This window comes from Nelumbo nucifera, chromosome 2 (genome assembly GCF_055504915.1).
Source record: "Nelumbo nucifera cultivar China Antique chromosome 2, China Antique-T2T, whole genome shotgun sequence".
Taxonomy (NCBI): Eukaryota; Viridiplantae; Streptophyta; class Magnoliopsida; order Proteales; family Nelumbonaceae; genus Nelumbo; species Nelumbo nucifera.
Window position 1 is genome coordinate 55,772,103 of NC_142650.1, and position 15,719 is coordinate 55,787,821.

Here is a 15,719-nt window from a genome sequence, read left to right on the forward strand (position 1 = left end):
GGTGGAGATTTTGGAAGGGGGGACCATAGGGGGGTCATGGCTCCCCTAGGTTCCCCCTGGCTCCACCCCTGCTGGTAGGCCTATAAGCGGATTCGGATGAGGTAGGCACAAAGTTGTTAGCACGTTCAATGAGCACTTCGAATTTTTTTTTTGACACCTGCCCCTTAAAATACCCTCACTCCACACTTGAAAAAGATTAATACCCACTTTTGACAGTTGTCAAAATATTTAGCAAATGCTCATTTAACGTGCTTACTTTGATGTGCCTATTAGATCTGGTCCCAGATTTGATACATGGGGTTTTTGGGTGTTTTGGTTTTGTTTGGGCCAAGTCATCATTGTAGAAGGGTATTTTCTTTGTGGTGATTGGTTTGGATCGGATCTGCCATACCATCAATTCAAGTGACAAAAGAAGAATTGTACTTGAACCTTGCTTGGACCTTTCTATTTGTCGTTAATGGTTATAATACAATTATAAATTAAAATGGAATAGTCCTAATTTTGTGCAAGAGTTATTCAGCAATAATGCAAAAGCAGTACTAAAATTATTGGGAATCAATTGATGGTGGCTCACTTGGTAGGATCTTTAATTTGATTCCTTGTAGTAGAGACCTGAGATCAAATTCCATTGCCACCGGGGTTGGGGGTTTTGTAAGTTATTATATGACCCCATTAGAAAATATTACCCTTTAGTTGATGATTGCAAAAGTTTAATCCCTTCCTTTGCTAGTTGCACCTTCAAGCATGCCAAGAGATAGTTTAGAGTAGGGCTGTTCATAAGAAAGCCCAACCCGACCAAACTGACCAACCCAGACCGACCCAACCCAAACCGAATCGACTTAGTTTCTACTTAACTAAGTTGTCTCTATCTTAATTCCTAATTACAACCTAACCTAGTCTTCTAGTTAGGAATAACATTAATGGCAAGTATTGTAAGACAACTAGACAATGAATTTTTTTGGAAAAGTTTAAAGAAAAGAATCAAAGGATCCTAGTTTCTATAGTCTTTTACACCAAATAGGCAACCAATTAGGCAATTACAGTTAGAATTAAGTGTCCTTTTTTACTTACATTAGAACTTAGAAAGTTTCTTGAAATATACAAATTTCAGTCTTCTTTCTTTAATACAGTTTGACTTTTCTATTTTCTTGATAACTTCTGTCTTCTATTCTAATTCTAACTTGGTCCGCCCTCCTTAGCCGAAACCGACCCAAACCGACCCAACCCAACTCAAATCGATCAGGTCGGTTTTGCTTAATACTGGGTCGGTTTCGGTTTCCATCTCAAGTAACCCGACCAGGTCGGGTCGATTGGAAAAACCTCAATAAACCGACCCAACCCGACCTATGAACAGCCCTAGTTTAGAGCACTGTGAAGTCTGCTCATTCAATTCAAAGCATCTACACGTGGTTGCTTGAATTGGATTTCATTCATAGCCTTATTGTAAACGGTAAATCTTCTTAGTATGTGTTTAGTTCCGTGGGCGTTTATAGATGGGGTGTTTTTCGGATAAACTTTTAATTGAAAATTGTTACTTTAAATGTTTATTGCTTTTGTTATTTGGTTGGGCATTTCAAGTAACACTACATAAAGCTATCTTCCACCTAGGGGTGTTCACGATTCAGTTAACTAAACCGTGGGGCTCATTTTGTAATCAAACCGGTAGTACCGGTTTTTGGAAAACTGGTAACCGAAACCTATTGGTTAACCGGTTGACCGGTTCGGTTCGTTAGTTTTTTGGTTTTTTATTTTTTACAATATATATTACAAAATATATATATCAATATATAATAAAAATTTATAAATATATATAAAATATTATATTTTAAATAATAAATAATATATCATATATTATAAATAAATATATTTATATATATAATGCATATTTATTAATTTATAGTATATAAAAAATATGTATAATATACATAAATATATATATAAAATATATAGGAATATATGTATACCAGTCGTTTCGGTTTTTTGGTTTTTTTTGCTCACCCCTACTTCCACCTCAACTTTAACACTTATTGCTTTTGTTGTTTGGTTGGATGTTTCATGGGCGTTTCAAGTAACACCCCCATAAAGCTATCTTCCACCTCAGCTTATAATGCTCCTAAGAAGCATTTCATTTCAATAAACATTGGGGTGTTGGGAGAAACCAGAATTTGAAGTTTCCCCCAACACCTCGAGCACATAAATTCAAGTGTTTCTGTTTTTTACTGTTTATTTGATAAGCGATGAAACCAAACAATAATAAATGTCAAAGCCTAAGTGGTGCTCATGTGGTGGCGTTTTTCCAATAAACATCCATGAAACCAAACATAGCCTTAATAGATGCTTTGTTTTTCTCAAAAAAATAAACAAAAAACAAAATAAAAAAAAGACTAGTGAAAATTAGCTATTTTTGAAGTTTCAAAGTTCTTTCACTCCCAATTTTAAATGGCATTACCAAATAAGGCTGCAACTTGGGTGAGCCCAACCCAAGCTTTTGCTTTGCATGGTTTTAGGCGGGCTAAGCCTGGCTAAAAAATTTGGGCCTCACCTAAACTCACGTCGGGCTTGAGTTGAGACCTTGTGTAATTGAAACCTACCTGAACAAATATATACCTGTATGCGTTTTATTTATATAAAAATATATTTTTCCTAATCTCATATATATTGCATAAAAATTTGTATATATTTTCAAGAATTTTCATAAGGCAAATAAAAAACCTCAGCCTCTATCTTAATCAGGGGCGGAGACAAGTTTAAAGGTGGACCCCCTCCCCAACATGAAAGTAAAGGACTCCTCTCTAACTCTCTAACACCCCTCTACTTAACTCCCAAAATTAAAAAAAAAATTGTTAATTTTTTTTTTTTTAAGTTGTAATAGATTCAAACCCTCCCTCTCCAACCCTCACCTCCTCTATTCCCTAAAAATAATAAAAAATTGTTTACTTTTGCATAAAAAAAAGTTGTAATAGACTCACATCCTCCCTCTCCAATCCTCACCTCCTCTATTTCCTATTTCATTTTCTTGTTTTTGCCAAGAAGGCAGACCAAAGGAAAAGTAATCCCATGAGTGCCCCTCCCGCCCTCCCTCTCTCATCTATCTATCTACTTGTGTTGTTTATGCTGTGAACCTGTATAATAATTTTTTAATTATCATAAGACAAAAAAAAAAGAAAAGAAAGTTATACAACTTCCCCCACTCCCCAAAAAGAAAATTCTTGGTTCCACCACTAATTTTAATAGGACTCGGTGTCAAAAACCCCATGCCAATGCATGGAGGTGTGTGGTTTCATTCCATATCATATGATTTCCACATACTACCATTTGGCTATTTTCAATCCCTTCTACTTACTTTAAAATTGGGCATTTGGAGCTCCACTATGATACCGGAAAGACATAATATCGAAAATTTTGTGACCCAACTGGTATTATAAAATGTGTTAATCAATTAGGTGGATTTTATCAAAATTCACAAGTGGGTTTTTGATTGGTTAATACTCAATACTCTTTCGATACTATGTCTTTCCAATATCATAGATTTTTCTAGGCATTTGGGCTATAAAGCCCAATAAAATATGATTATATAAATAAATATCTATGAACTCCTTTGAACTCAACAAATCTACTCAAGTTTGACCGAACACAAGTCTAGGGATGGCAATGGAGCAGATTCGAGGAGGGTTTTGTAAATTCTAGACCCTATTCACCTCCCTAAACCTCCCAACCCATAACCATCCCAAAACCCGTAGCGGATTGGACTTTGAAAATCCAAAACTTTATCGCATATAAAATTACAAATCCCTCTTGACCCTACCCTCCCTGCATTCAAGGGCAGTATTCAGAAAACCGGATTGAACTAGTCAGTTGGACCGGTGGTTGAACCGTGATTAGCCCATGGTCGATTCGGTCATACCCCTAAAATTGTACTGGGCAAAAAACCAATCAAAACCAGTGACCCAAATGGTCGAACCAAAAAACCGATGACCCGATCCTAGTTTTTGAAAATTGGGTAGTTATTTGACAATTTTTTTGCCCATAAATGTGAACTTCTAAAGGCCATAGCTTTGCGCTCGGATGTTTGATTGGGGTGATCTTTTTTTTTTTTTTTTAGTAACTTTTTGAGATCTACGTGTTTCCAAGGTGAAAAAGGCACTTTGCCCCACTGTTTTTGTTAAAAACACCTTTTTGCTTCAAATATTAAATTTTAATATAAAAATTGAAACTAAAATAAAATATATAAGTTATAGAAGAATATAATTATATATTTTAAAAATATGCATATAATTAATACTATTATTATATATAATTATATATCATATAATCATGTATGTTACATAATATATGATTTAAAATAAAATAAAAACTGTTATAACAGAATATAATTTTATATTTTAGATATATTAAATTCTAATATATAATATTACATATAAATTATATATATATATACATATATATATATTACGTCATCACGGTTTGATCTCCACCCGGGTTGAATCTCTGACTCATGAACCTCTCCCTCTTCCGGGTTGATGCCCGGTCCAGTTATCTGAACACTGTTCAAGGCCTCAAGGGTATACGACCCTCGACTCGGCATGAGCCAACCCGTAACCCGCCCGAGTTGCATCCCTGTTACAAAATGATATCGACTCAAACCCTTTTCGTACCAAATTGCCAATTACGGAAAAATCCAACTGCGTTACTGGAGAGATCAGAACGAGCACAGTAGCAGACTCGTGAAAAGGGACAAAACAACAAACACCTTCATCTCTGACTCTGACGCAGCCACGCCCCAAGGTTTCATACACGCTTGTCTGTTGGTTCCCGCCCAACACGCGCGTCAACCAAAAACCTTTCCATCCTCCATACTTTGATTTTCAATTGAGCAGTAGGATGGTTCGAGATAGAACCCCTTCTCTGCTTTCTAGCTCCCTTGCCATATCATCTTCAACATCTTTCATCCCAAATGCACCAGCTTTAAAGAAATGGTTGGCCGAATTTCGTTCAATCTTTGCATTTCGCGCTCACAGGTGCTCTCATTCTTGGATTATCTCTTCTTACAGGTGAGTGTCTTCTTGATGCCAAGGACTCTTGAAACTCATAGCTTTCAGATGAAGGGAGAAAGGACATTTCTGGTTGTGGGTACGGTTTGATCACATTGGATTTTATTCGAATCTCGTTACTTGAGAATGGGTCATTCTTAACTCGGAGATTAAGCGCTTCATTATTTAGAACCATGTATTAAGGTCTCTCCTTGTTTCTGTTTGTTGTGGATATGATTTGATCACTTTCGATTTTATCTGAATCTCCTTATTTGAAAATTGGTTCCTTCTTAACTTGTTTTAATGAATTGAATTTAGTTCATGCCGGTCCATCATTTTACTGATGAAGAAGAAACTAGAAGAAATTGTTTGTATCCTTCTCTAGTGTTATTTAAAGGAATTTTCTTCCCTGTCTAGCAGACCCTGATACACTAATTTTTTTCTCCTTTTTTTTTTAACTCATGGCAGAGAGATAAAAAAATTTAGACCTACTTTTGTCATCGGCGCTAAAAACCGGTGTTAGGATTAGACCATGGTTACTTACTGAAGCTTTGAGCCCTACATCCTTGAATCTTTATAAAGATTTTGAATGTTCAGAGTTCACAAATTATTGTTGATTACTTTTGCTCCCTAAAGCACGTACTTACTATTCATATCTGAAATTTAATTTTAACTTGTGAACTATGGTGGAGACTTTTTTTTTCTTGGTCCAGACAGGAAAATTGAAAAGGAACAAACGAAACTTTGTAGGAGTTGGACGTGTGGAAGCAAAAGTTGGGGCTAACAAGCTAGAATTGCTTCCCAAAGAATTTAGCACTGTAATATATGTAGTTGGGTTCCTCTCTGCTAGCCAGGTATTGTTGATGTTCCTATTTTCTGGATATTGCATAGTTCAATTATATGTTTTCTACTTTGTTTTACATACTTATTAGTTTACCTTAAATTATACAATTCAATGTTATGATAAATGAAATACAAGTGCATCAGTACATAGGGAAGATTATGCTCAGATCGGATTATAATTGCCAAACCCATTATAAAAGGTTGCTAAACTTGTAGTTTGTATATATAAGAAATATGACAATTTGTCAATTGAAGGATATCCATAAACATGTGGAAATTATTGTAGCCCTTCCACTACTGTTTAGTGTTTGCGTTCATATTAGTGGCGGATGCCTTGCAAAGGTTTTATTTTCAAACTCTTCCTTCTTATGTAAGTTTTACTTGATCTCCTTCTATAAATATGACTGCATTTATATACTTCATGACCATAAAAATCTAAATCTATTAGATATTTTTATTGACCCTTCTCATGGTCCATCATAAATCTCGGGAGATGTGATTTCTAGAGGAGGTTTTGAAAAGATAACTTGAGTTAAGGACCATTACCTCTAAGGTAGTTCAATCGACTCTTGTATGTCATTATGTACTGAATGTGTTAGTGCTTGCCTCTTTTAGTGGTTCCTTTTGGCCAAACCTCTTGTATTGGGAGTTTTTGATGATTCTATATTGTGCTATATTCTTATTTTTTAATAATATTAACCCATTATTAGTTTAAAAGCATTTTTCCTTCTAAGGCTTCAAGAAAAATCATTTTATCCATTCATGTTTCACATCTTGAGATATTTGATTTCCTGGTCTTTATATTAAGCTGATCACAAGCCTTGCATACTTTCAAATGTAACTTATTCTCCTAGTTGCATGTATTTGGCTCCTAACTCCTATTGTTCATCCTCTGTGTGTGTGTGCGTGTGTGTGTGTGCGCACATGCATATCAGTTGGTTAGTATGATTTGTGAAAATTTTGATTCAGAAAAGGTTAATTCCTATTTAAAGTGGTGGCTCCTACAGTTTTATCTGAATGCATCTGTTGCTCTTACAACAAATATAGAAGCATGCCATGATAAAGTGCAGATGGAAAAAAAGATATGCTAATGCTAGTTGTAATGGATATTAGCAGGAGAAAAGGCTTGCACAGGAGATTGCTAATCTTGAAAGAGATATGGGATGCAAGCTGAGAATTCTGGCACAGAATTATCCATAAACACCAGGTAACAGGGACAGGGCCAGTCTAAATGTATTGAACATAAAGACATAAAAAATGAATATCGAAATTGTACTTGTATCAACTTTCTCACTAATTTCATATTCATAAAAATCTAAAACCGAGATAGGCCAATAGAAGAATTAATAATGAAACGAAATGAAGCAATTCATAAAGTATAAATGGAGATGAAAAAAATTCTTCTACATGACAATAAAATTCAGAGGAACTTTCTATTGTAGGATTGCATAGATGAATTCAAATTTCACATAGCTTGGATGATTGGGAAATGGTTATGGAGATTCTGTGAATAACTAGATATCTTGTTGAGGATCAAAATTGTTCTTTGATATGGAATTAGAAACTTGAATTGGGACCTGGGATGGAAACCATATCTTGGTGCTGCCAGATATGAAAGAGTACATTCTCTAGACATTTTTATGTACATTGCTCTGAAAATTGTTATATCGTATTTGATTTTATCCCCCAAAATAAATGAGGTTCTTCTTTTATTTTTCAGTTATTTCACCAAATAAATTAAAAATTAGTTATTTAAATATAAAAGGAAATTTGTTTGAATTTTTTACCAATTAAAATGAATAAATTATGTAATTCTAAAAAATTATAAGTTTTGCACTCATTTTTAGCCAAATATTTCAAAAATAAATAGGTGAAAGTTCAGATGGGATTCCAACATTTATGATTAATGAATTCAACATGTTTCTAGTTTTAAAAGAGTATGTATTTTATTAACAAATATTTTAAGATAAACATTTACAATATTGTTCTAAATTTTTTATAATAGTTTGAAACAAAAAATCTGATATTTCTGATATATTTCTTATTAAGTGGCTAACATTTTTCACTAAAACTTACATTTGAAACCTTGAATACAAATATGTCCCTCTTGCATGTAGCAATATATCCTAATGATTCTTTTTAGAAGTAATAAAGAATTGTTGTGCAGAAATTTGACCATCTATGTTACCCAGATACAGCAAGAACAAGCTGCGCACGATGTCAAATATGAATTTTACACTAAAAATTGGAGTATCTGACTGGATATGGCACCTTTGTATGAGCATCTGGGTCTAATAGGTGACCATAAGGATTAATGGCGGTTCAATAATTGAATAAAAAATAATAAGAAAAACAATTTCAACAGTTGTTCTCATTGTAGGCAAATATAAATATGGTGATGTTCTATTACAGGGGAAAAATTCTAGCAGTTAGAATTAGTGATTTGAAATGTTCATGTTGAAACTTGGGTTGGTGGGGGCTGGTCCTACAAAGAATTTCAAGAGGAGGGGCAGCAAGACAACTACATAGGCAAAAGCTATTGATGACTGATTCTTCTGCTGCTCCTAATCTAGGTTTGGGAGTGGAACTATTCCTGTTGAGGAAGTGACTAAAAAAGATGTAGAAATTGGCAAAAGTCTGGGACTGTTCTTCTGGGGAGGTGAGGAATTTGCCAGGAAAGCTCTTGAAGTGTTTGCAAAGAAAAAGAGGGAAGAAATTTCAAAGAAAGGTGCTTTGGGAGGAGGGAAGTGGGATGAAGAGGTTGTTGGTCTGGAGGAGGAGTTTGAAGGGGAAGATTAGGGCCCTGTTTCGATCTGTTTTGTTTTGTTTTTTTTTTTTCGTCTGTAGGTGACCATTTGGGTTTTTGTTTGAGGAGCTGGTGCTAGAGGAGTCAGTTTCTCTTTGTTTCTATTCATCGTTTTTTTTTTCTTTGCAGTTAGTTTGCTGTTATAGTGAAAGTTGTTGTTTTCAGTTAGTCTTCTCTTCTCTTGGGTGATATCTTATCACCTTCCCTTGTATTCTCTTTTTTTACTTTTTAATGAAAATTTTAGCTTATTCTTCAAAAAGATATATATGTTAATAGTGGTGGTTCGGTAGTTTTCTTTGGCCTCTAAATTGGTATCTAATTCACAGATTGGAGCATCATCTTATCTTTACATAGCTTCCAGCATGTGTATTGCTGTTTGTTTCTTCTACTGATTGAAGATGTTTTTATATTCCTTACTCTGTTGCAGGCTTAGAAATTAGAGATTATTGGCATGTGGATGACAGTACAATTATCTTTGTTGCTGATCTCACTTTTGGTAAAGATTCAAAATGCATTTCCAATCTTTAAGCTGAAATGTTGAATCTTTTTCTACATATGACTATGCACATTGCATTTGTTGTCAGGCAATATATTGAACTTCAATGTTGGGGATTCTGTGGGTTTGCATGTAACATGTAATTTCTGGGGTCGTGTGGCAGGGAAGCACGGAAATATGTTTTATTGGAAAGAGAAGGTGAAATTTCTTTCTGGGATTACATGCTATGTGTTGTTCATCTATTGAGTGTCCTACTTACATTATTAAGAAATATATATAGTTGTGGATGCTGTAATGGCTATAACAAATTGCCCGAGGGATTAGAGAACTCGTGGGCCCAGACAGCTTCTCAGAGGTAAAGTAGCCATAGTTGCAACAAAACCCATTTCTAGGGATGGCAATTTCCCCCGTAAAACCGGGGCCCCGCCCCAAACGGGGCAGGTTTTCCCCAACCCTAAACAAGAACGGGGTGGGGATGGGGAAAATAATTTTTCCCCGAACCGGGTACAGGGCGGGGACGGGTTTTGTATATAATTTCCCGAACCCGCCCTGAACCCGAAGGTAAATTAGTAAAATATCTCTATGTTTAATATTCATATTTAAAATATCTCTAAGTTTTTCCTAAATTTTTAAAATCCTAGGATCCCATAATTTTATTTTTGAATTACCCTTAAAGTATTATAATTCAATTCTAAAATACCCCCAAATTCCTATATCCTATGTATAAATTGTCTATAAAATAGATAACTTTTAAGTAATTGCCTTAGAGCGGGAAAAATTTAGGAATTTCTTGTCCACGATGGAGAATGGATGCCCTCCCCGAACCCACCCTGCCACCGAGGACGGGGTGGGTACGGGGCAAGGTATCATGACTTTGGGGCGGGGACGGGGAGGGGATGCCCCGCCCCGTTGCCATTCCTATCATTTCCCTTCAAAAATTCAGCCCGACAATATCTGTTGTGACAGATGCTATCAATATCGTCATCATCCAAGCCATGTCCCAACTATATGCCAGATTCTATACATATTCTAACAAATTTTTGTACGTAAGATTGTATTGGATTATGCAATAGAATGTATAATGTGTAATAAAAGTGTCATTTTTTCTTGTTAATTGTTTAACTTGGTCCTACTGGTTACCTAAATCCATGTAAGAGTGGGAAATGAAAATAACTGGTCCTATTTGTTTGATTAGGTTTACATGCATGCACACTAAAAAGTTTTTGTTCAAGATACCTCTGCTCCAACTACAAATTGAAGCAAAATTGCAGCTTCCATTACCCGGGGTAAAGATCATTCAGCACAATATCATCTGATATCTCAATTCTATCATTCTGGGCAAAGGAGTACTCTATACATTGCTTAATGATTGAACTAAAATGCTAATACTTGGTTTGAGATTTGAACCATAGATTCACATACCTACAGAGCATTAGAACATGACATTTTATGGGGCTGCATCTAAAATATTATCCCGGCTAAAAGTAGTGAACTTGATTAGATCATTGCAAGGGTTGTTTAATGTGATATTTGGCTGGTGTAGAAATAACTTTAAAACCATCTGCAAATTTGATGGTTTAAAATGATCTTTAACCATGCTCACTTTGGTATATCAATCTCTAAATGGGACTCGTTAAATATTGGATCCTGAATTTCCTTATCTTCTGTTCCATGATCAATTCATGCATGATTTGTGGCTTGAGATTTAAGTCTACCTTTTAACCTCAAGTTTTCTGTAAGCCTGATTTTTATATAAAAATAATCTTATACTTGGGTTAGATCATCAACTTAATTTGTTGAGATAGATACCACGTTGGAAGCAAGAGGTTGAATACTAAAATTTAAATAAACAAATGGAGTAATGGTCGGCAACTGAAATTTCAACCTAGGCCAATTTGTCATTGATCTCAAATAAAATGACAAGGAGTATTTAGGCTTGTGCAGTAATAGAAAAGTTCCTCTTTACTGGGTCAGCTTGTACTTCCTGATTTTTTATTAGGAATGAATCGTTAATTCAACTAAACGGTTGAAAGAGGGAAGATGCATCTTTTGTGGATGCTGTCATGTAGCTGACCCCATATGGTTGGGACAAGGCTTGGGTGATGATCACCATGGAAGTTGAGATTCAGTACATCTATACATCTCTTGTTCCCTAAGCAACTCAGTAATGGTTGTCTTGCAAGTAGCAAACTTAACAATACTCCAGTTTTTTGTCTATCTTCCCGCCTCCTAGAATCCTCTCTATGGAGGCAATTCTGTAAGATCAATTGTATTCTTACTTAGACTTCCTTGTTGACACAGATCTTCCACCTTAATTTCTAATTGCCCAGAACCTTTTTGGGTATCCATTAAATAGGATGCCAATGCTTGTAGCATAGGACAATAGACAGGTGCATATACTGTATCTCTCTACTTTGAATACAATTTAACATCAAGTCTCGCTATTCCAGGAAGTGCTAGCCACCATCGGCTGGTGGCGAAATTAATGCTGAATAGGGGCCACGCTTTTGTAGTTCTTATCACCCATTCATGAATCAATGGATGAGAAACAGTGAATTCCACTCTTGATTGAATGACTTGATGAAGCTTGAATGGAAGTATGGAACTATAATGAAAGTATGAAACTATAACAAGTTTATATGATATTGGTGACCACCTAATCATCTTGTGATTGTTTTCTTTCTTCTTTATTTTCATTCTTAGACAGATCCATGATTTAAACTTTCTATATCATAGCGTAATCTTTGCTAGTCATCTTTACAGTCAATAACTAATTTGTAAGCTTGTCTTGTTCTATCTCTGGGCTAATGAGCATATAGTAGTACAATTATGTCGACAAGTTTCAATTTCTATGACCCAACCAGCTTGGTGAAGAGGTTAGCTGCTATGGATGTTGAAGTTAATCTTGGTAATTGACTTGCAACCATAGTGTTGATAAGAGTATTCATTCTCCAACATATTGAAAGCACTGCCTCAGGATCCAGGATTAATCAGCCCATGACAATAAGCAAACCCAAAAGAGTACAAAATAATCTAGCCAATAAAAATAGTTAGATATAATTACCCTTTAATTCATTAAAAGTGAACAGAGAAAAAAAATATAAGTACAGAATGCTTCCATAGGTCTAAGAGAGTTAAAACATGGAGAGGCTACCTATAAAGAATACAAGAAGCTTTGAACATCTTATACAGGAATTTCTCATAACAACTCTTCATTTACCTACAAAAATTGCTAAATGCCTTAAAACATCCATCCACTTGATTTCTAGCAACAATCAATCGCAGGCGTCTTGCTAGTAGGCCACACATCAGTGCTGCCGCTGTTGCTCTCTTTTGTTCCTCCTAGAATCCTATGGAGATGTTCCGGCCGACAACTCCTTCCTGTTTGAACCCAAATTCCTCTTCGGCCTCCCTTAACAACAACAAGAAATGGGGATTAGTCAGATAACCCAATTCTACAATGAACCTCTCCCTCTCACAACCTTCAACTGCAAAAACTGCATAGTGTCCTTCCTTCACGTCCAATGGCACTGTTGCTTTTTCTCCCTCTACTCCATTGGATTTACTGTCGCCGATGCCCGTGCTTCTCATCAGCGTTAGACCCTTTTGAAGCTTTTCCATGGCATGGCTGAGCATAAGAATGCCTCTTTCCCCCCCTCCCCCATTCTTTCTGTTCTTGGCCATCTTAGAATGGTTTCTGAGATTGTTCAAAAGCTTAGGTTATATAATGTGTTTAAGCAGCGAGCTTGTGATGAGATCTTATAGTGGAGAGTGGACGGCAACAAGGGATTCAACTAGTTTCCGAGGGGGTTCATTTGGGGTCATTGCATGTGGTGCACCCCTGAAACTAGGGGTGTCCATGGTTAACTGAACCATGGCCCCTTTTTGCAAACCGAATCGGTAGTATCGGTTTTTTCATTTTGCCAAATCGAAACTGAACCGGTACTACTAGTTAACCGGTCTGCTAGTTTCGATTTTTGACTGGTTCGGTTCTTCGGTTTTTTATATTTATAATATATATTATATAAATATATGTATAATATTATATTATAAATAACAAATGATATATAGTATATTATAAATATTTTAAAAATATATAATATATTTGTAAATATATCATTATAAATATAATATGAGTATATATTTATATATAATGAATATATATTTATATAAAATATATAGAAAATGTGACATATATTAAAAGTATTTATAAAATATACATATAAATATATATACCGGTCGGTTCGATTAACCGTTGGTTTTTTATAGGTTAACCAAAAACCGAATAAGTTTTTCAAATTTTTAAAAATTCCGAACAAAAACCAAACCGATCGATTAACTGCATTTTGCGATTCGATTTTTTCGATTCGGTTCAATTTTACGGTTTTTTGGTTTTTCATGGACTCCCCTACCTGAAACTTCTATTGTGATCTCTTGATATGTTGCCACCACTCATCTTGTTAAAGTTCCTCTTTAAAGAACACGTACGGTGTTTGGTTCACCTTATCAAAGAAATCCTTCCACAACCCTTCCTTTTGGAATTCCATTGAAGGCTCTAATGTTTATCCTTTTTAAGCATCGGTTGACATCCATATGACAGTAGATCTGATACTTTTTGCATCTTGAAATTGACATCAAGTTAGTTTTATTCAATTAACTGTTACCCACCGTTAGGTGGTAGATCTGACAATGTATTCATGAACTGGTGCATGAGAAAAAAACGATGGGTCCCATCTCTTATCAATCGATTTGCCTATTAAGATTTTAGTGAACCCATAATAGCTAGCTTGATATACTCATCCTTGGTAAACATCTGATCATGCAAATGCAAGGTTTATAATTATAAGTTACCCAAGCTACGTACTTGTATCTCTATCTGCCTGCGATTTATGCTTGCTTGTCTGGTCTTGTCAAAGAGTAATGAGCCAAATGTGGTACAAATATGCCTATAAGCTTCCAGGAATCAGTCAGGGTTTTGTTTCATGAACGGCCAGCTTGGTCAAGGATTAACTATTTTGGTTGTTGTGTTGTGATTTCGAACTTACTGGTTGAGTAGCCCAGGTGGAATTATTGGCTCTATCTGGTCGGAAGACTTGTGTCTGACCAAATGCATTTTTCACTTAAAATTTAGAGTTTAAGGTTTAAGATTTTTATATAAAAATATCAAGAGGTGATTAAAAGCGAATGACGTTGTAGGCCTTTATTGATTGGAAGAAATCACACATACTCTCGGTCAAATTAACCAAATCATCCGAATCGTCGGTGGTTATCATCATGCAAAATTAATCTTCTTCCTGCTGAGTGCTGACTTAGCATGTTCTCAGCCTAAACCCGTTACTGGCCCGGGTGGTTTAACTGCTGACCCGGTGATCAGTACAGCTGACTGTGTCCCACTGAAGGGTCTTCAATGGTTCTCATCATTTCACCGGATAAATAGCCTGGTTGAACCATCCAACCCACCACATCCGGCCAGCTTTTGGTGGTCAGCCTAAGTTTTGCGGCTGCCGGGTAGCCTGTTTTTCTGAACTGAATGAATTTTCATTCTGTCTTTTTGAATGATCTATTCTTATAGACTGTATGGTTCAGAGTTCAGACAGGACTTGGAATCCTGTAGGAATTAATAGAAATGGGATTCCCATCAACCAAACAGTTAGAATGAGAATGATACATTCTGATTTTGATTCCAGACTCCAGACCCTTATTCCCGCGAACCAAATGGGCCCTAAATAAATAAAATATTTGAGGGTATAGTAATTAACCCAACCAGTTGAAAAGTACTCCTCTTCTTTGATAAGCTGTTATCCCTTCGCAGAACTACTCTTCTTTGGAACTATTGTCATTATGTGCAAATAAAGAAAAAGTCTAAGTTGAAAACTGAGCTGCATGTGAAATCATGCTTCATTTCACCATGATCTAACTTTGATCAATTGTATATAAAGAATGAGAAACAACAGTCAATTAATAAAGAAAACTAATATATATGTACACAAATCTTGATCGGCCAGCTCCAAATCTATTCATGGTTTCACGAGCTGTTAGTCTGTTACCAACAATCAGTACAGTACTTGTTCAAACTTTTTGTCCGCTCTCACCTCTGGAGTTGGTCAGGTCGACAAGGGACCATGGGAGAGCTCCCTCTTGTTCGAACCCAAATTCCTCTTCAGCCTGCTTCAGCAACAACAAGAACTTATCAGGACTGGTCAGAAAACCCAACTCAACGTTGAACCTCTTCTTCTCGTCACCCTTGACCGCTAATACTGCAAAACGCCCGTCCTTCTCCTCCCTCTTCCCATTATACGTGCGTACTGATCTTATCTGTCTCTGAGTTCTTCAAAAGCTTAATTAGGATTCTATGTTTATATACTCTCTGGGAGCTTGTTAGGGTGAGTTCTTATATGGGGCCATGGAGAGATGATAGAAGAAGTTTTTTACTTCTTGGAGAGTCCGTCTGAGATGTTTGGATCGATGCATGTGGTGGTGCACTGTCAATCGATCTCTGCTTCAGAAGACGGTAGATCTCTTGAAGATCTCCTACTCATTATTC

At 35.9% G+C, this 15,719-nt stretch overlaps 1 protein-coding gene and 1 pseudogene across 2 annotated transcripts; one reads left to right on the forward strand and one right to left on the reverse strand.

Moving 5' to 3' along the window:
* The first annotated feature begins 4,671 nt into the window (after nt 1-4,671).
* LOC104586332 (thylakoid lumenal 15.0 kDa protein 2, chloroplastic-like) lies at nt 4,672-9,461 on the forward strand (annotated as a pseudogene). The gene is made up of 5 exons (XR_016082007.1): nt 4,672-5,051; nt 5,744-5,884; nt 6,990-7,080; nt 9,107-9,175; nt 9,264-9,461. The product of XR_016082007.1 is annotated as a thylakoid lumenal 15.0 kDa protein 2, chloroplastic-like (transcript).
* Nucleotides 9,462-12,517: 3,056 nt separating this feature from the next.
* Nucleotides 12,518-12,859, reverse strand: LOC148802235 (protein SMALL AUXIN UP-REGULATED RNA 16-like). Its single transcript, XM_088897849.1, has one exon. It carries the CDS (start codon nt 12,857-12,859, stop codon nt 12,518-12,520), a length of 342 nt encoding a protein of 113 aa, XP_088753975.1.
* Between the last annotated feature and the right edge of the window lie 2,860 nt (nt 12,860-15,719).

Coding starts and splice junctions, on each gene's coding strand:
- LOC148802235 (XM_088897849.1), bottom strand. CDS start 12,859: ATGGCCAAGAACAGAAAGAATGGGGGAGGGGGGGAAAGAGGCATTCTT.